The sequence below is a fragment of the Streptopelia decaocto genome, assembly GCF_964273445.1.
Source record: "Streptopelia decaocto genome assembly, chromosome: 6".
Taxonomy (NCBI): domain Eukaryota; kingdom Metazoa; phylum Chordata; class Aves; order Columbiformes; family Columbidae; genus Streptopelia; species Streptopelia decaocto.
The window spans coordinates 25128710-25149062 of NC_138660.1; the positions used below are offsets into that span (position 1 = coordinate 25128710).

The window sequence follows — 20353 nt, forward strand, 5'->3', positions numbered from 1 at the left end:
CATCCCAGGCACGGGGATAGTTTGCTATAGTTGACCACCTTTTCCTTTCTGCACACTGGCCTTGGCTGTTGTTCATACAGCCACAGGATTAGTCCAGTGACTCTAACTCTGGATCCAAGAGAGAGGAAACCAGGATACATTGTAAGAGTTTTGAGTGCCTATTTCCATCCCGTGTGTACTCTGTGTCCAAAAGAACACAAAGCAAGGTTCAGATCTCCATGATATTAAAAATCGTTGAGAGCGGACTCAGCCTGGGTGCTCCTTTGAGATGCCTCTCCACAGGTTTCAGGGTCCTCAAGGGAACCGCATCTCTGTTTCTTGCCTTGTTATTTGATGTCAGTAGCCAGGACGGGCAACCTTCTCGCTGCTTTACAGTCAGGATGAATATTCCTCCTTGAGTTTTTTTCCAGCTTCAAGTGCTGTCACCTCCTTTACTGCTGCAGGTCCAAGCCACGGGTGGTTCAGAGTCAGACGTGGTGCTTTCCACCCTGAGCTTTCTGTTCCCTTAGGTTCAGGAATATTGTGTGGAGCATCCTATCCCTCTGCTGAGGGCTGTGCGCGCTTCTGTACTCCTTTCCTCAGGGACTCAGGGCTGTTGCTCTGTGGTACAAACCTAGAGGTGCCTTTGGTGCAAGTTCCTCTCAAGTCTGCTGCACTGCTGGGTGCTCCAGCTGCTCCTTGACATCCATTCCTCCCCAAAAATGAGTAAAAGCGACATTCATGAATGCTGACAAAAATGAGAACAGTTCCTAAGCTGCTTATATGTCTGCTCTCTCTCATCTTTAACAGCATGCTAAAAAAAAATAAATCTATAATCGTATCAGAAGTCTTGAAAATCCTTTGTCAGTTCTTAATCATAACAAAGCTGAAACCAGATGGGGTTTCCTGGTAGCTTGTTCAGCCACCTGGATCCCTGCTTTCCTGCAGCCCACAGGAAAACATATATATGTTCAAATTCTGCTTGTTTGGTGTTTTTTTTTCCCCGACATGATTTGAAAGTGCAGCGTTTTTCACAAAGCATGCAAGCACACAAAGTTTCCCAGCTGATGGTTGTTCAGACCCAGGCAGTTTGTTCCTTAGATGTGCTTCTATACTTAATAAAAGCAACTTGATACCAGTACAAGCCAGAAACACACTTGTCGCTTTTCACCTGGCCTCACCTCGCCTTGCAGCCTGGTCCTTAACGTGCAGTAAGATGTTGGTCATGTGCTGGTTCTCGGCAGCATTTTGTTTTTACCTGTTTGGTGTTTCATTGGGTGAAGATGGTAAATAAAACAAAGAACTGTTTGCTGTTATAAATTAAGGTTTTGGTCCTTACTGGTCATTTCACTAAGGAAGAGAGGCAAAGTGGGTTTTCTTACCTGTGTCTTTCACTTCTTGTAATAGAGTTATCTTAATTTTTTCTTTCTTTAGCCTTCCTCAGCACAAAGGAAATATCAGATGAGACTGCATGCGGTTTTCATACTGGCACATATGACTATTGTTGCATTTGTTTCTTCATTTCCTTATTTCAGTAATTGTAGCAATGAGGGAACCCCAGGTTCCAGTATAAGTTGGGGAATGACCTATTAGAGAGCAGTGTAGGGGAAAGGGACCTGGGGGTCCTGGGGACAGCAGGGTGACCATGAGCCAGCACTGGGCCCTTGTGGCCAGGAAGCCAATGGTACCTGGGGTGGGTTAGAAGGGGGTGGTCAGTAGGTCAGAGAGGTTCTCCTGCCCCTCTGCTCTGCCCTGGGGAGACCACACCTGGAATCTTGTGTCCAGTTGTGGCCCCTCAGTTCCAGCAGGACAGGGAACTGCTGGAGAGAGTCCAGCGCAGCCACCAAGATGCTGAAGGGAGTGGAGCATCTCCCGTGGGAGGAAAGGCTGAGGGAGCTGGGGCTCTGGAGCTGGACAAGAGGAGACTGAGGGGGGACTCATTCATGGGGATCAATATGGAAAGGGGGAGTGTCAGGAGGATGGAGCCAGGCTCTTCTCAGTGACAACCAGTGATAGGACAAGGGGTAATGGGTGCAAACTGGAACACAGGAGGTTCCACTGAAATATGAGAAGAAACTTGTTCCTGGTGAGGGTGGCAGAGCCTGGCCCAGGCTGCCCAGGGGGGTTGTGGAGTCTCCTTCTCTGCAGACATTCCAACCCGCCTGGACACCTTCTGTGTAACCTCATCTGGGTGTTCCTGCTCCATGGGGGGATTGCACTGGATGAGCTTTCCAGGTCCCTTCCAACCCCTGACATTCTGGGATTCTGTGAGTCTCAAACCCATGAAACTTGTACCTAGGAGTACATGAAACAGCAGAGGGAGCTTTAGACTTCTGCAAAACAAAAGCCCACAAAACACCACCTTTGGTGTGTTGTCTCGAAGACGGTAACCAGTTCTCTCTGCACTGTAGTAGATCTGTTCTTATCAATAAAACCAGTCAAAAGTCTGGCAGAAATAAGATTTAATCTATATATATATATAAAGGTACTTTCAGGATTTTTTTTAAATCTCAAAAAGAAATAGGAAAGGGTTGGTGAAGTCCAGTGTGGTTTGGTGTTCAGCCCAGCGCTGGGGCAAAGCACAAAGAGTTACTTGATGTGTGAAATAGCTGCTCTTGGTTAAAAGAACACTGTTGCACCTACTCATAATTTCAGATCAGACCTACCTAGTTCTCTGTTTCACCAATCAAATAGTGATTTTTCCAAGCTCCAGATGTTTCTGTTGGATTGAATTCATGCGGATTTTTTTTTCTCCTGGTTTGTTTCTTCATCAGGTCATTTGGGGTCGTTTTGTGGGAGCTGCTCACTGGAGAGATTCCCTACAAAGACGTGGACTCTTCGGCCATCATTTGGGGAGTGGGCAGCAACAGCCTCCACCTTCCCGTCCCTTCCACCTGCCCCGATGGCTTCAAAATCCTCATGAAGCAGACCTGGTAAGAGCCAGGAGTGTATGTAATCTTCCAGCATTTCCCCACTCCATGAGTTTTACTGATGGCACGAAGGGGGAAAACAGGCCAGAGCCTCTCCGGACCTTTTCAGGTGGCTGTTTTACCCTGGCCCTGAGCTGCTGCAGTGTTGGTGCTGAGACTGCTCTGCCTGGCTGCAAACAGCAGGAGCGGTTGGTGCAGCTCTGAATAGCAGGTCCCTACACTTGTATCCCCACCTAGTGGAAGCAGGGGAATTTGGAAATTAACAGGATAATGAGCTGGAAACTGTTTCTTCTTGACAAACAAATTAGGAACAGTTTCAGTTTGTATCCTGTCTTTCACTTTGTCTTCACGTTACCCTATTTTAAATGGTTTTAATCTCTTTTTTTTATTCTTCAGAATACATCATCAAAATTGGGTGTTGGTCTCTTCTCCCAAATAGCAAGTGATAGGACAAGAGGAAACGGCCTCAAGTTGTGCCAGGGAGGTTTAGATTGGATGTTAGGAAGAAGTTATTCCCGGAAAGGGCTGTTGGGCATTGGAACAGGCTGCCCAGGGCAGTGCTGGAGTCACCATCCCTGGAGGGGTTGAAAAGGCATTTAGACGAGGTTCTTAGAGACATGGGGTAGTGCCAGAGTCAGGTTATGGTTGGACTCGATGATTCTGAGAGTCTCTCCCAGCTGAAATGATTCTATGATCACAAACCAAAAACTGAATACAAACCAACTCTAGCACAATAAACTCGTATTCAGCAAAAGGGAAAACAAGAAAAGCTCCTTTAATCTGTCAGCTACACGATGCAGAGTGTATGTTCTGTCAGAACCGCTTTCCGAAGGGCAGGAGAAGCCAGCAACGTTAACCTTATCTCACACTTGCATGTCTGTTTTACTGCAGGCAGAGCAAGCCCCGGAACCGTCCCTCTTTCCGGCAGACACTGATGCACCTGGATATCGCATCTGCTGACGTGCTGGCCACTCCTCAGGAAACCTATTTCAAATCCCAGGTGAGCGGAGGATGGTCAGGCAGCCTTGGGGTGGGCCTGGGGATGTGGGTGTGTTTATTAAAGCTGAGAGAAGCAAGGATTCAAGGGGCAAATCAAGTTAGTATCACCCTAGTGACAGTCATCGTTGTCACGAATATACGTTTCCAAATCATAAGCCTTCCTGTTTACTTTAAACGGCAAAAGGAAAGAAAATGTTGTCTAATTGGAGCGCAAAATTAGAAATACCACGTGAAAATGCTGAAACTAAATGTGCTGCTGTTGTTAGCCAAAATAATTCATCTAACAGAAACACATTTTCAACCCAAACCTGTAATTTGCTGCAGATACAAAGAATGTTGCCCAAGAGTTTTTCTTTGGTGCAACCAGGGATCACAATCCTTTGTAAATACCTGCAAATAAATTGCTTCCCTAGGCTGAATGGAGAGAAGAAGTGAAGAAGCACTTTGAGAAAATTAAAAGTGAAGGAACTTGTATCCACCGGCTAGATGAAGAATTGATTCGCCGTCGACGAGAAGAGCTGAGGTCTGTTGACAGTCTTTTATGTTTGCTGCACACTTTTTCCATCCAGCCTTCTCTTCTCTCGCTAAACGAGACCAGGTCCCTCCTCTTTTCTTCTTCTGCTCCTGTTGTACTGAGGACCCCTAAACAGGACTCGGTATTCCTGGTGCCATAAATTCGGGCAGCCTAAATTCCTTGTGAGTCCAGAAACAAGCTGAGGAAAAACTATAGAGAGAGACGCAGTGGGAACTGTCCCAGCACTTGAGTGATGTGAACAGTTTGCTCCAGGCAAGAGGAGCAAAGGCTTGTGTGTTTACCAGGGAATATTTCTGTCCTAGTTTTGGTGTTTGTGTAAACAGCACTGAAGCAGGTACATCCATCTCAGTGGAAAATGCATCTTGCAGTTTGCCGTGAGCTTTCTCTGCCCTGATGCCTTCTTTGGATTCTTTATCTCCAGAGAAGTTAACACACTATCAGCCCACTGACATTTGTTTTGAACATTAAACCAACTTAAAAGTGAAAGCAGAATGTTTATTTAGGAAAGTGTTATCTTCTGGGGTATGTATTTGCAAATACAGTTACAACAGGGCAACATCAACCAGCAAGTAGCAGTTGTGTGTCAAACCTTTGAAACTGAAGGAAACCTTGTTCAGCCAGTTGGATGTATTAATAGTTGCTGATCAGTGTTTCCCAGCCCTAGGGAGTTTTGGATGGTCACATCTTTCAGCTGGGATTCAATACTGCTGTAGCGCAATATTTCTCTTTATGAAATACAAACAGATGACGACCTCCTCTGTTTCTTTAGAAGGTGACTTAGTTTCTTCTCTGTGCAAACAGGATGATCAGACCTTGGCCAAAGGGCTTGTGGATGTGTATGAGGCGTTTGCAGCTTCTCTAGTGAGAAGGTTGCCACTCTTTCAAGACTGTTAAATGCTTTCAGAATCATTCATTGCTGTATCAAGCTCTTAATTGTCATTTACTGTTAGCTCTGTCTGGGATTAAGTACAATACAATTAGCAAATTGGACTGTTAGAAGGCCTTTTCCTAAAGCACCTGTACTTCTCCTTTATTCTTTTCTCTTGGTCCATGGACATCAGATTGTGGAATAACGGCTTTTCCGATTTTCAGACATGCACTGGATATCCGCGAACACTATGAGAGGAAGCTGGAGCGAGCCAACAACTTGTACATGGAGCTCAGCGCGATCATGCTGCAGCTGGAGGTCCGGGAGAAGGAGCTCATCAAGTACGTGTCTCTGGTCGTAATGGCATACGTGTACAGGAGGAAAAAAACAGTGCTTCATTTCTAAACCGCATAGTGATTGTAGATTTAGTGTCCTCTGACAAGCTTCTAGGGTAAACAAAGAGAAAAGCAGTGCTGCTTCTGGACTGTGATCCAGGGCCCTGTTCCAACTGCCTGATCTCTGCAGAGAGAATTCAGAAAATGCTGGTGTCCTTTCCCAGAACAGCATGTTGTGTTGCACCAGCCGTGGCTGAGAAGCAGGCTCACAGTGGAGCTGTCTTTCTGTCCAGCAGGAGCTGCAGTTGGATAGAGAGAGAACTCGTCTGTCTGTTGGGTTGTGTGTTTGGTTCTTATTTGATTTTTCTTCCCCAATATTTCAGGAGGGAACAAGCAGTGGAAAAGAAATACCCTGGGACTTACAAACGCCACCCGGTCAGACCAATAATCCACCCCAACACAGTGGAGAAGCTGATGAAGAGGAAAGGGGTCTCCCATAAACCAGGCAGCCAGACTAAACGGTAAGAATTAACAAGCTGTGCCAGGAGCCAGCGGTCCATCCCCACTCAGATGAGCAGGCAGGTTATGTCCCTTTGATTCTGACAACAACACAAGACAAAGGGGGGTTCACTCTTGGGCCTGGTCTGATCCTCAGAGCCACTATTGTTTAATTATCTGAAGGTAAAGGGGATGGATGCTGCTGTGTCTTCTGCCTGGGCAGCTCTCTGGAACCATTTGGTCCACAAGATTTTTTCACGGATGATGGTGCTTTGACAGGAGTTGTCTAACGTGTGTCTCGAATTCCTGCCTGTCCAAGCACAGAGCAGTTAGATCATCCTTGACTTGAGTGGTAATTAGCAGGGTGAGGGATTGTGAAAACCAGCCAGTCCTCAGGGAGGATGGGTTCATTGCTGAGGAATTAAATTGGGATTTGAGGTTTGGGAATTCATGCTGTCCTTTCAGCTATTTCTCTTCTGCGTGACTTTCAGAAAGTAAGATTTCTTTTCTTAATGATGAGCTGTCTGGTTTATTCTTCCCTTTTCTGGGATTTCTGGGAGTTAGAGAGTCCTGATTACCAGTGAATAATCACTTCTGAATTAATATCCACATGTGCTTCTGAAGTGAGCAGGCTGATAACCATCAGCAGATTGGGACCCTATTGTGCTGAGCATTGTATATGCACACAGAGACGTGCCCTACACCAAGGTCTTACGAGGGAGCTATTTTGGGAGCAGAACAGCAAAATGAGAGTAGAAAAAGGAGAGTATGTGGCAGATACTGGAAAAAGCCGCAAGAAAGGAGTGTAGAGCGTGATGGGCTGAACAGAAAGGACATTGAGTGGAGAGGATCAAAGGAAACCAAATGCAGAAGTTAAACAGCTGAGGGGAGCCTGTAGATTTTTAGGAAGAAAACGTGCTTGAGGCTACAGCTGCCTCTTCAGCCCGGCTCCCAGCCCGTGCCATTTTTGTGGTTAAATGTGTGCGTTCTGCTCACTGTCTCTCAGGCCAGATCTGCTCAAGTCAGAGGGCATACCCAGCACAGAAGCAGCATCCAACGGCTCCCCAGTCTCAGGAAGTCCCAAAATGTCGACGCCGAGCGGCAAAACCCGCTACCGCAGCAAGCCCCGCCACCGCCGAGGGAACAGCAAAGGCAGCTACAATGATTTCGCAGGGATCTTGAAAAACCAGCCAGCGCAGGATGATGCATCCCCGCCTCCACCTCCTAATCATTCTCATCACCCCGGTGTACCGCAGCAGCATCCCCACGGCCATCACTCGCGGCTCCATGCCCATGGACAAGATATCGCCAACTGCGCAAACAACTTACGGTACTTTGGCCCCGCAGCCGCGCTGCGGAGCCCCCTCAGTAACCACGCGCAGAGGCGGATGTCGGGGTCCAGCCCCGATCTCATCTCCACCGCCATGGAAGCGGATTGCCGGCGCAGCCTGGAGAGCGAAGAGAGCAAAGCCAATCGTTGGGAGTGTTGTGAAACAGATCCGTACAATTCCTGCCTGCAGTGCAGGGAAGAGGACAGTGGTCAGGTACAGATGTCGTCTGTTGAGACGGGGATGAGCCATTCTCAGTCGCCAGCGCCCGCTTCCCTGTACGAAAACGCGCAGTTCATCGAGAAGCTGGAGGAGGAGGAGGCGTTCGGCACGGCAGCGGCTGCGCTCGGCTCTCCCCAGCACGGGGCTTCCTCAGTGCTGCCTTGCAAAGCAAGACCCCTTCAAAAGGTAAGGCCAAAGCACAGTGTTTTGGAAAAAAAAAACAGAGCTTTCTCCTCTTTTCTCTCCCCATCAAAAGCAGCTGTGAATGCCCCATCCCTGGGAGTGTTCAAGGCCAGGTTGGACGGGGCTTTGAGCATCCTGGTCCAGTGGAAGCCCCCATGGCAGGGGATTTGGAACTAGGTGTTGTCTAAGGTCCCTTCCAACCCCAGCAAGGTGACAGCATAGGCCAGTGTCTGGGTGCAGGACGGTAGCAAAGCCATGTTTCCCGCGCACAGAGCAGCAGAGTTACATGGACAGCTTTATCTTAAAGAGATCATGCTTACCTGAACTTTGCTTTGTGATCTAGACATACTTCTCAAGTCAGTTTTATTGAGCAGTACTGTAGGCGTTTTGGAGCATACTGCTAACGATGAGGGTTGTCAGATGTGGTTTTGATAGGGCCTGGTTCTGCTACTTGCAATTTAGCCTGTTTTTTGTTTGAGCTGAAACTTGGTCTCCTGAATTGTTATTGAAACAGTCTCAAAACGTTTTCAAGCCTTTCTGAAAACAAAGGAAGGGACAAACGCATTCTTCTGTTCTTTTAAATATCATGTACCGGTTTTATTGAGAATCTGCACCACTGCTGTTCCTCGGAACAGAAATCCAACATTTGCTGTGGTCTTGGAGACGTGCCTTTTGCTGCACCTGCCAGAAACTGTCCCCCTTGATTAAACATCATAGTTCTCATATATTTTGTGAAGATGTTCCAAGAGTCAAAATGATGTTATGGCACAGCTGTACAGAAACAGCTTTTCTGCATTCCTCCTGCTTCTATCCAGGTGGTGAGAGAATTAGGAACCGGTCTGAGTGAAGTCAAAGGTCAGGAAAACGGGGCCTGGGTGGAAAAGTGAAGGTAAAGAGGATGAGCACCAGGCCAAGAGTGTGATTTGAGCCCAGAATAAAGGGAGGAGGAGGAGGAGGAGGAGATTATTACAGGGGGATGGGATGAGATAGAAGCTGAGTCTGAACCAGGGGTTGGCAGGCGGGATAGGATAGAAGGTGGCTGCAAAAGAACAGGCGTGGAGGAGTGGGTTTGGATGGGAAAAGGAGAATAAAAGGCTCTGTGCTCACTGGTTTGAGCATCCCCCATCCTGCTCTGGAGAAAAGGGTCGAAGTCGTGAAGCCGAGAGTGCCACATCAGCTCAGTAATTTATGTGGATGTCAGCATGATGCTAATTGCTTGATTTCCTTCTGTAAAAAATCCGGAACGCTATGTACTCAGTGCCTTCTAAAGTACTCCAGTGTATTTCAGTCAATCACTCCAAATTCCGAAATGGCAGCGTTAAGACTGACTGAAATAATGTCCTGGTAAGAAGGTGTCTGACTCAGTTTTCCCTGATATGCAGGTTATTTTCTGGTCTAGATTGCTACAGCCCGTTGACACAGCAACTTTGTCCTGCAGGACCAAGGGGCAGCCACGTAGTTGCATGTTTTGCTCTTTCACAAACGTGACCCCGTTCTTGTCCTTGTTTTCTGCCAGAGTGGTGACGACTCTTCGGAGGAGGAAGAGGGCGAAGTAGACAGTGAAGTGGAGTTTCCTCGTAGGCAAAGGTAAAAGGTGAATTCACTCTGATCTCTCTTTGGTGGGGCAAAATGCAGGAGGAGAACTGTCAGAGCAGCTGCACACCAGCTTTGAAACAGGAAGGTGCTGGCAGAAGAACAGGATCACGTTCAGTCTGCCCTCAGTGATCCTGCATGTTCCCCCGCGGTTTTCAGCCTGTTCCGAGATGTTTTCTCCAGCACAGCTTTTCTGCTGCAGGCTGTTTGCAGCACAACTTGATCACATTTGATAACATTATTCAACCTATAAAAATAAGCTGCTGTGTCTGTTTCACCAGAACCAGACTTACTGGATGTGGGACCCTTTGTGAAGTCTTTCAGATGTTGTTTATTATCTGTTGCTGCACTGGGGCTGACCCCAGTATCCTCGTGGTGGAATTCAAGTAGAATTAAATAGCAAGATTAAAGAGAATTAACAATTCAAGAGAATTAAAGAGTAGAATTAGGTGACAACACAGCAGATCAAATTTGGTGGTGTTGCCTGTAAAATCAGAGACTTGAAGGAGTGTTCCTCCCTAAACATATGTCATAGCGAGCGTTACAGTCCTGTGCTCGGCACAGAGATCATGGAATTGGTACCATAGCTTGATGAAAGCAGCTGCTTGAAGTGCAGAAGTGATCCAGCGGGCAAAGAGCTGAAGGGTTGTTAGGAGAGGAGCAGAAAAGAAAATAAAAGCTGCTGTGCCGTTGGATACATCCACAGCACACCTGCGGCTTGAATCCTCAATGGCACCTTCATTGCCCTGGCTCAAAGACCATGGCAGAATTTGAAAAGGCACTGAGAAGTGTGACAAGAATGGTTAGACGTGATTTCTTTAGGAGAAGAGATTAAATCCATGAGAAATCTTTTCTGGCAGGAGGAGAAGCAATACTGGAGGTGCGTGAAATTGTGAGTTATGTGGAGAAAACAGACGAGGAATGATTCCTCACATTCGTGTCAGGGACACCTAGTGAAGCAAACAGGGGCGGTAAAATGAACAAAAGGAAGTGCCGTTGCCATCCAGAATGCTTTGAGATGTGGAGCTCATTGTCAAGCGATGCTGTGGAAATCAAAACATAAACAAGCTGCAAGTGTTAAATTTCTAGATCCATCAGTGGCTGTTGAGCACCATTGCCTGGTTTGATCTGCAGCTCAGGAGCGTGATCTGAACGCTGTAAACCAGAAGATCTGCAGGAGGAGACAGGTGCTGTCTGCACGCCCTGTTCTCCTGCTTTTCCCAGATGATTTCTTCCTGCTTCGGGCTGGAGGCAGAACGCTGGGCTAGATGAGTTTTCTGACTTACATGGTTCTTGGGTTATTATTGCTGCTGCTGTGATTTACTAACTTGGAAGACAAATTGCCTTTTCTGAATTCAATGTGATGACCTGTTGTGGGTCTCCTGGCATGTTCAGTATTTTGTACCATTACTGTTGAATCCTGGCATGAGGCGATTTCCACATTCAGGTAACTGTGAGCTTATGTTTTGAGCGCACTGGGATCACTGCCAGGTGGTGCAGATATTCCCAGCTGGATTAGTTTGAACCCAACCTTTCTTTGGGAAAAGGACTGTTGAAGAAAAATACGCTCCATGAACATGGAGAAGACAAGACCAAATAGGAACAGATAAAACAGTGGTGTTCCCCGGCGGTCGGTGTTGGGTCCAGTCCTATTTAACATCTTTATTGACGATTTAGATGAAGGGATTGAGACCATCATCAGCAAATTTGCTGATGACACCAAGTTGGGAGGGAGTGTCGACCTGCTGGAAGGCAGGAGGGCTCTGCAGAGGGATCTGGACAGACTGGAAAAATGGGCTGATTCCAATGGGATGAAGTTCAATAAGGCCAAGTGCCGGGTGCTGCACTTTGGTCACAACAACCCCCTGCAGCGCTACAGGCTGGGCACAGAGTGGCTGGAGAGCAGCCAGGCAGAAAGGGACCTGGGGGTACTAATTGACAGGAAGCTCAACATGAGCCATCAGTGTGCCCGGGTGGCCAAGAAGGCCAATGGTATCCTGTCCTGTATCAAAAATAGCGTGGTCAGCAGGACAAGGGAAGTGATCCTTCCCCTGTACTCTGCATTGGTGAGGCCACACCTGGAGTATTGTGTTCAGTTCTGGGCCCCTCAGTTCAGGAAAGACATTGAAGTGCTGGAGCGAGTCCAGAGAAGAGCAACAAGACTGGTGAAGGGACTTGAGCATAAGCCCTATGGGGAGAGGCTGAGGGAGCTGGGGTTGTTTAGTCTAGAGAAGAGGAGGCTTAGAGGTGACCTCATCACTCTCTATAACTACCTGAAGGGAAGTTATAGCCAGGTGGGGATTGGTCTCTTCTCCCAGGCAGTTAGCAATAGGACAAGGGGGCATGGGCTTAAACTCTGCCAGGGGAAATTTAGGCTGGATATTAGAAAGAAATTCTTTACAGAGGGAGCGGTCAGGCATTGGAATGGCCTGCCCAGGGAGGTGGTGGACTCGCCGTCCCTGGAGGTTTTTAAACTGAGATTGGACATGGCACTTAGTGCCATGATCTAATAAACGGACTAGAGTTGGACCAAGGGTTGGACTCGATGATCTCTGAGGTCTTTTCCAACCCAGTCGATTCTGTGATTCTGTGAATCTAAAGATGCATATCTTGAACTAAATAATTGGAAAGGTGGTAGATTTCTGCAGCTCCGAGATGTGAAAGGCAGCCCCACACTTGGCAGAGCTCTCTCTGCCAGCCTTGCAGAGCTGTTCTGACTCAGCTGGAGACGTGTTCTTAGGGTGGGAAGAGGCTCTTGGAGGGTTGATGTTAAAAAGGGATGGGACCTGTTTTGCTCAGAGGCATCTTTGAAGGATGGAGCCCTTATTCCAGCGTGGAGAAGCGGCCAGGCAGGATTGCGTGCGCTGTGCCTGAGCACATGCCAGCTAAAAGTATGGTGCAAAAAGGAAGAGGTTTGCTGGAGGAACCTGTGTGAGGACTCCGCATTCACTACGCTACTGATGTTGTGAGGGTTTTGATTATGACCGGTTGTAGCAGAGTGGCCGAACACAGCACCGCAGAAATTGCTTTTCCTCTGCAGACATAGGCACTGTGGTACAAACTGACCTTCTCTCCTGGTTTGCAGACCTCACCGCTGCATCAGTAGCTGCCAGTCCTACTCAACCTTCAGCTCGGAGAACTTCTCCGTGTCCGACGGAGAGGAGGGGAACACGAGCGACCATTCGAACAGCCCAGATGAGCTGGCGGCCAAGCTGGAAGATGAGCTGGCTGAGAAGCTGGAGGACATGCTGTCCCAGACTCCAGAGATCCCCATTGAAATCTCCACCCAGTCTGACGGGCTTTCAGACAAAGAGTGCGCTGTGCGGAGAGTCAAGACTCAGATGTCTCTGGGCAAGCTTTGTGCGGATGAACACAGCTGCGAGGTGAGTCACAAGTTTGGTGATCCCCTCTTATGTTATGGAAAGGAATCCAAGGGCCAGAAAGTTGGATGAGTGCCTGGGGAACGCTGTGGTAGATGTACTACGGCAAAGCAGCTGCTTAAACACCCGTCTTTCTCATACCTGGCCAGATGAGTAGATGGGGGAAAGCAGCACAAAACAAGCTGACCATAATTTGCTGGTCAAGATGAGTGTGATATTGAGAGGTCATCAGATTTGCAGTCCATTAAATGGGGTAAAAAAAAAGCACATAAAGTAGATAATGAAACAGGATGGATATGAAAAATCTGTCGGCAGCCTTGCTGGCGAAGCTAGAGTGATTTTATGCCTTTTGCTGTCTTTCAATTGCTTGGGAGGGGTAGGGCAAAGTGTGCTGCACCATCTTCTCGTGACTCCATCAGTGTTTGCTAGTGCCCTGACCAGGCGTTTTTCTGCTGTCTACTTGCTGAAGGGACACAAGTGACCTTTGGCAGGGCGATTGCATGCTGTTGCTGTCTCCTGCGTGCTGCCAACTTTTTGCTGGTGGTGACCTTTGCCTGCCCGCGGTTCCAGATTAGGGTGGCGCAGTCGATCTGCCGCACAGAACGTTGCTCACATCTCCCCTTTTCCTTTTGCTTTGCAGAACCCAGCACAGTTTGGAGAATCAGACTGTGACTCTTCTGAAGGGGAGTGTTCTGATGCCACGGTCAGGACCAATAAGCCCTGCAGCTCTGCTACTTGGTAATACAGATCTCCCCCACAGCTCCCTGATACTGGCATTTTGATTTCCCTGAGGTTCCACTTCATTCCCCTTCATCACACTACAGGAAGAGAAGATGCTTCTCCTCCCCACCCCAGGAGTGATTTGCAATAACCCGAATCTCTGGAAAATGTCCAAATGAAATTAATTCTCTTTGAGCATTTCAATCAAGAATGGCAGGGATGTATTTTATTGAATAATCTAGTTACTGTAACATGGATATTTATTTTTTTGACATTTTAACACTTTTTACTGTAAAGAGTGGATTGTATTTATAGACACACAGACTTGTTGCAAAAAAAAAAAAAAAACAAAACAAAAAAAAAGTTCAGAAAGCAAGCACATAACAGAGAAACATCCTGGGAGTCCTGCCTGGACAGCTTTGCGTACGAATGCGGGGGATTCTCTTGCTGCTTTCGCAGGGGACCAGGCCTCATGGCCCTGAAGATTGGAGAACAGATCAAGAACACTAAACCACTCAGTCTTAGCAAACGAGGAAGCATAAAAAGACCTTACTACAGGGTAACCTGTGAACAAAGCTTATTCAGTAGAGCCAGCTGGGTCATTTTTAATCAGAAGGTGGACATGTTCCTGGAGAGAACTGGTACCGAGGTGCTAACATCCAGGGTCTTCTGAGTCGATACATCCCCAGGAATGTAATAGTGGGTTTTATTTTAAGGATTTTTAGTTTCTTTTTTTTTTGAATCAGCATTTTGTTGTGAGATCCTGCAAATTTATTCTAACCTCGTCCTCTCAAGAATTGGTATAAGAGCACTTGTTAACATCATCCTTGCTTCACTCGATCTCCAGTTGAGCAGGGAAACCTCTTCCAGACACAGTGTGCCATTTCCCAGGTTACTTCCTCCTCTTACCTCCTGCTTCAGTCAGTCAAAGAAATCAATCAAGTCAGCATTGGAAAAGCAAGAACTTGCACGTTCTGCAGAGCCCGAGCGCTCTTCTGGGGAGGAACCTGGAGATGCCCGTACTGGATGTGGAGCAGCAGTCTCTCACCTACCACAGCACCGAAAACCAGCAGAGAGCTGTGTGGTGAGGGGGAAGACTGGGAATCACTGGCCTGGATAAGAGAATCAGCCCCACTCCGTCTCCTTATTCCCTGTGCGTTCTCGAAGGCGTTAGCAGCTGCCTGCCCTTCGCGTCAGGCTTTGTGCAAAGCAGGTGGGTGGCTGTGGCACAGCCGTGTCTCGGGTGGACCCCAAACCCGCTGCTCCTCCTTCGAGCCGAAACTCTGCAGGTGAAAGCGAGGACAGGACTGGTACGTGACAGGCCGAGGCATTGGCAGATGAGAAAAAGTTGTTTTCTGATAGAACTCATAGTGCCTTCCCTTCAAACACTACTCTTCTAAATCAATATTTAAAGAGAACAAAACGATAGAGCACGTTTCCCCCAGCCCCACCCCTTAGTTGCGTCCCCCTGCGAGAGCTTTCCCTGTCCCTTCCCGGTGTGGAAGATGAACGGCAGGAATGGACCATGGACAGGTACTTCTGTTGCTTCTTTTGTTTACATTTTATGTTAAAATATTGCTTTGAATTTAACTGTGGTAATTTATAGCCTCATGGCAAAATGAAGGAAGATGTCTTATACAGAGAGCAGTATTGTAATGAGTTAAATTATCCCATATTTTTAAATTTTTGTAGCTGGACTACACACAGATCTTAAGTTATGATGTTGTTTTATTATTTATTATCATTTCTGTAGATCAGAAGGTTGGCTTCACCGCTAGCACAGCTGTAATCTGTTTGTGTGACATTCCCATCTCCCTGCTCGCTGCGGGGTGGGAGCAGAGCTGGGCCTAGCCACTGTCGGGAGTTGCTGCCTCTCGTGATTTCCAAGTTGCACCGGGGCAGAGAACCTGTCAGGGCTGGTCCCAGAGGGGTGGATGCTCTCAGCCCCTGGGATGTTCCTCGTGGTCCATGTTGCTATGTTGCTGGTAGACCTGGCAGCCCCCAAGCTGGTGGGGAATGGTGATCAGGGAGTCAGTGGCTTTGGAATTGGTCACAAAGTGAATAAGCATTACAAGATCCCCAGGCAAGAGCATCCAAAAGGACAAGTGGAGAGGAGAGTGGGTGTTCCAGGCAGCGGGTATGAGATCGGGGTGGCCAGCAGTGGATCTGGGTGGTGGGTCACCCATGCAGGACCAAACAGGCTCCTGGGGAGGGAGCAGCAATGCTCAGCTTTGGGCCAAGGTAGATGGGAGTGGAGCTCTTTCCTGGCTTGTTTCTTGTTCCCTCGCTCTTCCCCTCTCTCATTTCTCCTTCCAGATATTCTCTGTCTCTTGGCCAGGTGACAGGGTCGGAGGTGGCTTTGCTGTTGTGGTGCGATGGGGTTTTGGGGTGGAAGAGGTGGTGCAGATGGTTCCTCAAGAGGCTGGAGGCATTTAGCAGTGAGCTGTGTGCACCTAGCACACACAAAGAGGAAAACCAAACTATTGCATAAATAGAGGCTGAGAACTACCGTCAAACGTCCCCCACAGCAGAGGATGCTCAGGCCTGTCAGTCTTCATGCAGGGATTTCAATCTGCCATGATTCAGTCCCTAACAAAAAGATCCCAGAGGGGTTTTGGTAGCTGTGGTTTCTGCTTAGAGCTCCTCCACCATGTGGTGAAGCTCCTCTGGGCTTGTAGAGAAGCTTAGAAGCTTTGATGTGAGGGATTTTGGGACCCATGAGCTGATTCCTCCCCGTCCTTGCCCAGGGACATGCTGGCCCATTCTGGAAAAGCAGACCCGAACTCTCCCAGTTCCCTGCTGTCTAGTTTCTTTACATGCCCAGGTCACTGCACTGTGTTGCTCCTCCGAACCGCTGCCTGCTCTGCAGCATCCCTCTGGGGCTGCCCCCCTTGTCTAAACGCATCCCCCGTACCCGTGGAGATGTAATCCAGCCTCTCCCTGCACACGTCTCCTTCCTGGGATGGTTGCGGCCAGTTCCGTGGGGGGTTAGATGGGCATTTTCCTTAGTGAAACCTCCCCAGAACTGCAGACGTGATCTCCACGTTGCTGCCCCGGCACCTCTGCCGTGGTTCGCGGGGCTGAGAGGTGTAAATTCCTCCCCGCAGTAACACCACGTTCGCAGGACAGCAGTAAACCGCGGTTCCCTTTGCAGCGTCCCGAGTACCCCGGTGCAGTTCTTGCGGCTGCTGACAGCTCCTGAACACTAGATTTTCTCCCAGAGCTGAATGTTGCCTTCCCCACCGTCGTGTTAAGTAACCATTTCATCTTGGGCCCTGTCCAGTAGTGTTCATCTCTCTCCTCCCTGCTCTGTGGACTCCTGATACAAACTTGATTTTTTTTGTATTGAACAGTGTACAGTGATGGAAACAAGAATGACTATCAAAGCAAACAATGCATGGAATAAAAAGCCAGTGTACTTCAACGCTTCTCAGGCTGGTCTGGTGATCTGGGAATGGTTCCTCTTGTACTTTGGGATAATGTCACAAAGCCTTTTAATAACAAACACGATGTTAGCGAGCAGCTTGTTGTTACCTGTCGCTGAACTGGAGCTCCTGGGAGCTCCAAGGAGCAGGGCAGAGGCTCCGAGCACCCAGGTGTCCCTGAGCCCTTGGCCTTTGCTCCTGTCAAATGAGTGGTTTTTGCAATGTGAGCTGGGGGATGGAATCAGCAACCACGGCTTCTCATCCTGGGAACTTTGCTGTCCCACTCTGCTCCAAGGAAGGTGCTAAAATGGATGAAGCGTTCGCTCTGTTGGCTTCTCAAGCACTCTGGGGTCTCCCATCTACTCCCTTCCACACCACAGGTTTATTTTATCCTCTGAGTGGAGGCCAAACTCACGGAGAGCAGAACAAGGAGGTGCAAACACCAAAACCCCAGGAAGATAGTGTCATTCCTGGGGGCTACTGTTCTCCAGCAACTGGGACAGAGCCTACCTGCTTATTGGAAACCTTCTAGTTAGACATGAGCAAATGCGTAGGTTTAAAGGTGCTCCTCAAGGACAAATCACTGCCAGCCAGGCACATCCATTCCTTTTTTTTCCCCCCTTTAGTCTTTGTGGGGAGTAGCCCAAAAACACTAAAATGGGCAGGGGAAGGAGGGAATAGGGCCTGCCTAGAGCTGCGAAATGCTGCTACATGAGCGGTGGTGAGAAACACCCAAGGTGTTTGCTGTTGCAGCTCAGCAATGTGCTGTGGAGTCCATGTGCCAAGGGTTGAGGCTGGGCAGAAAACCGGCCGCGAGACGCAAAGCTGCGCTTATAAAGCTGGGCTTGGTGGGAAGCGTGGCAGCCTAAGGGAAGCCTGGGACTTGGGCTGGCAGGGAGCGCGGTGCTTGGCCTGTGTTCAAGAGCTGGGAGGGACTAAGGGGTCCACATTTACCTTCTTCACAGAATGCTAATAATCCTGATTTTTGTTCCATTGCCAATACATTTGCAGGGGGCTGGCGATGCCCTCAGGTGCAGGGGAGACACAGGCTGATTGAAAGGACGCAGGCAAATGAATCGAAGTGTGCACAAAGCCCCTGTATAGCGCTTTCCGTGCAGATACAGGCACAGTTAAACATTCATTAAAAATACAAATCTTACACCTCCTCTTAGACGAGAAGAACAATTAAAAACTGCAATTGTCCTTGGTCCACAGTGGCACAGAGCATGCAGAATAAACCCACAGGAACACAGACCTGGGGCACCTGAGCCATCACAAGCTCTTTTTGCCATTGAGAAACTGAGTCTGCTCTTCTCCATCCAGCTTCAGGTGCTTCTTGCTGTATTTCTTGATGAGGGCCCCTGGTATCAAAGCTGCCACAGCCATCGCAAGCAGTTTGAGCAGCGTGTTCCAGGAGAAAATGGCATCCAAAGAGGTGATCTGTGAGAGAATGGCTCCTGTCTGCACGCAGATGAAATTATATGGTGTAAGACCTGAAAGAAGCAGAGCAGATATAAGCCTGTTAGCATCCCCGCCCTGTGAAATTAACTCAGCTCTGTCCTCGCTTAAGGCCAGACACAGGGGTTTGTGTTCTTAACAGAAAGAATAGGGTTTCATTCAAAACTTTACTGTATTGGCAACGCACACATATCTGCAAAATGCTCTAAGAGCAGCATGAAGGCAAACAGTGAAATGGGGCAGTCACAGCTCTGCCTTCCCCACCCCAGATCGGTGAGGAGCAGAGACAATGTCACACTGCCCCTCAAACAGTCTCCCCAGGCCTTACCAATGAGCACGGAAAAGAAGAACTGGGACACGGGGATGTTTAAAATGGGAGCTGAGAGATTCAGAAACCAGTTTGGTGTCATGGGGAACAGTCTCAGGAACAACAAGAAGAAAAACAAACAGCTCCTGTTCTCCTCTACCTGCCAAGAGAAACATTCCAAGTTATTTCTGCTTTTCAGACAGTGGTAACATTCGAATGTCCATGACACTAAAGTGAATTTGTCTTCTAATGTGCCGCAACATAACATCCCGAGTAGCAAGTGACAGGACCAGAGGAAACAGTCTCAAGTTGTGCCAGGGAAGGTTGAGGTTGGATGTGAGGAACAATTTCTTCCCCAAAGGGCTGTGGGGCATTGGAACAGGCTGCCCAGGGCAGTGCTGGAGTCACCATCCCTGGAGGGCTGGACAGACGGACATGAGGTTCTCAGGACATGGGGCAGTGCCAGGGCTGGGGGAACGGTTGGACTCAATCTGCAGGGGCTTTTCCAACCAAAGCGATTCTGTGATCAGTCCACAACCGATAAAAAGTGGCCACTTTATATACGGGAGCCTAATGCTGAGCCAGCCCCATCCATGCAAGCGGGACAAATGCGTTCTAACTTGAAAGATCAGGAAGTCAACAGCAGAACCACCTCCAGCTGTACAACGCAGCACAGGTATGTAATGGCAATTCCGGAGCATGGGGACTTCCCAATAAACCCATTATTTTACTTGGGATTTTCATTGGAGTCTGGGATTTTTCACACCCCCCGTTTGCAAACAGGCTGTGTCAGAGAAGGTCCATATCTGACCTGACGCATCCCCTGCGCCTATTCATTTTTTGTACTAATTCACCCCACGAAGCAGCCTCACCTTGCCCTGCAGCAGAGCCACTTTCTCCGGAAAATAGTGGACGAGGAGCCGTTTCCCGAAGGCGCCGGACAGCAGGTAGCAGCTGGTGGCTCCGAGCGAAGCGAGCACCGAGCACAGCGCCAGCCCGGTCCAGGGCCCGAACAGCGCTCCGGCCAGCACGTTCTGCGGGCACACGCGGCTCACAGCCCGGGGGACACGCGGGGTGTCCCCGGCCCGGCTGGCTCCGCGGGACAGGGCTCCCCGGAGGGGTCCGCACCGCTCCCCGCCCCCGCAGCGCGGCCGTACCAGGAGGCTGGAGCCGGGGATGGCGAAGCTCTGCTTGTAGAGATAAGCGGCGCAGAACAGAGCCAGCGCCGAGCCGCGGTGCTGCCGCTCGTAGTCCCGCAGCGCCTCGGCCAGCTCCCGCAGCTCCTCCAGGTCCGACGGGAACCGCAGCGGCCTGAGGGGAGGGGGGGATGAAAACACGCGGAGACACCCGGGGCGCCCACCCGGCTCGCCCCGCACCCACCTGCGCGCCTGCCCCGCGCTCAGCCGCGCCGACAGCAGCCACAGGGCGGCCGTGGCGGCCGCGAACACCAGCAACAGCCCGGCCGCCCGCCGCCACATCCCGCGATGGCCCCGCAGCGATCGCCCCGCAGCGGCTGCCCCGCCGGCCCCGCCCCCGGCCCCGGCCCCGCCCCCGGGCGGCGCGCAGGCGCGCACGGGGCCGCGCCGGGAGGGC

At 49.4% G+C, this 20353-nt stretch overlaps 2 protein-coding genes across 9 annotated transcripts in view; one reads left to right on the plus strand and one right to left on the minus strand.

The window, feature by feature from the left end:
* The window catches only part of MAP3K13 (mitogen-activated protein kinase kinase kinase 13), a 65610-nt gene extending 50937 nt beyond the window's left edge, over positions 1 to 14673 (plus strand). For 3 of the 5 annotated variants that reach the window (XM_082056308.1, XM_082056311.1, XM_082056309.1), the window contains 10 exons: positions 2754 to 2912; positions 3801 to 3909; positions 4322 to 4431; positions 5536 to 5652; positions 6030 to 6167; positions 7151 to 7880; positions 9394 to 9464; positions 12556 to 12853; positions 13491 to 13588; positions 13675 to 14673. In XM_082056308.1, coding sequence (XP_081912434.1) covers positions 2754 to 2912; positions 3801 to 3909; positions 4322 to 4431; positions 5536 to 5652; positions 6030 to 6167; positions 7151 to 7880; positions 9394 to 9464; positions 12556 to 12853; positions 13491 to 13588; positions 13675 to 13711 — 1867 coding nt within the window. In that variant the 3' untranslated portion in view covers positions 13712 to 14673. Of the gene's footprint in view, positions 1 to 2753; positions 2913 to 3800; positions 3910 to 4321; positions 4432 to 5535; positions 5653 to 6029; positions 6168 to 7150; positions 7881 to 9393; positions 9472 to 12555; positions 12854 to 13490 lie in introns of those variants that run through there. The other 2 variants (XM_082056310.1, XM_082056312.1) reach the window with 2 other exon arrangements.
* A 3398-nt stretch (positions 14674 to 18071) lies between these two features.
* On the minus strand, positions 18072 to 20286 carry TMEM41A (transmembrane protein 41A). Of its 4 annotated transcripts, XM_082056317.1 has the most exons (5): positions 20141 to 20286; positions 19918 to 20071; positions 19633 to 19794; positions 18782 to 18920; positions 18072 to 18488 (listed from the first exon to the last, which is right to left on the minus strand). In XM_082056317.1, the coding sequence occupies exons 1-5, from the start codon at positions 20236 to 20238 to the stop codon at positions 18268 to 18270; spliced, it is 774 nt and encodes a 257-aa protein (XP_081912443.1). In that variant the 5' UTR covers positions 20239 to 20286; the 3' UTR covers positions 18072 to 18267. The 4 variants fall into 4 exon arrangements, with proteins under 4 accessions (XP_081912443.1, XP_081912442.1, XP_081912444.1 ...); XM_082056316.1 differs by having other exon boundaries at positions 19918 to 20281; XM_082056318.1 differs by lacking the exon at positions 18782 to 18920 and having other exon boundaries at positions 19918 to 20286.
* Between the last annotated feature and the right edge of the window lie 67 nt (positions 20287 to 20353).

Bases quoted from the DNA above. Each gene is read 5' to 3' on its own strand.
- TMEM41A (XM_082056315.1), bottom strand. From the start codon at position 20,238: ATGTGGCGGCGGGCGGCCGGGCTGTTGCTGGTGTTCGCGGCCGCCACG. The intron at 18,921-19,632 runs GTGAGGCTGCTT...TTCTCTTGGCAG, and splicing joins TGGCTCTGCTGCAGGGCAAG to GTAGAGGAGAACAGGAGCTG. The intron at 18,489-18,781 runs GTAAGGCCTGGG...TGCTTCTTTCAG, and splicing joins CTTCTTTTCCGTGCTCATTG to GTCTTACACCATATAATTTC.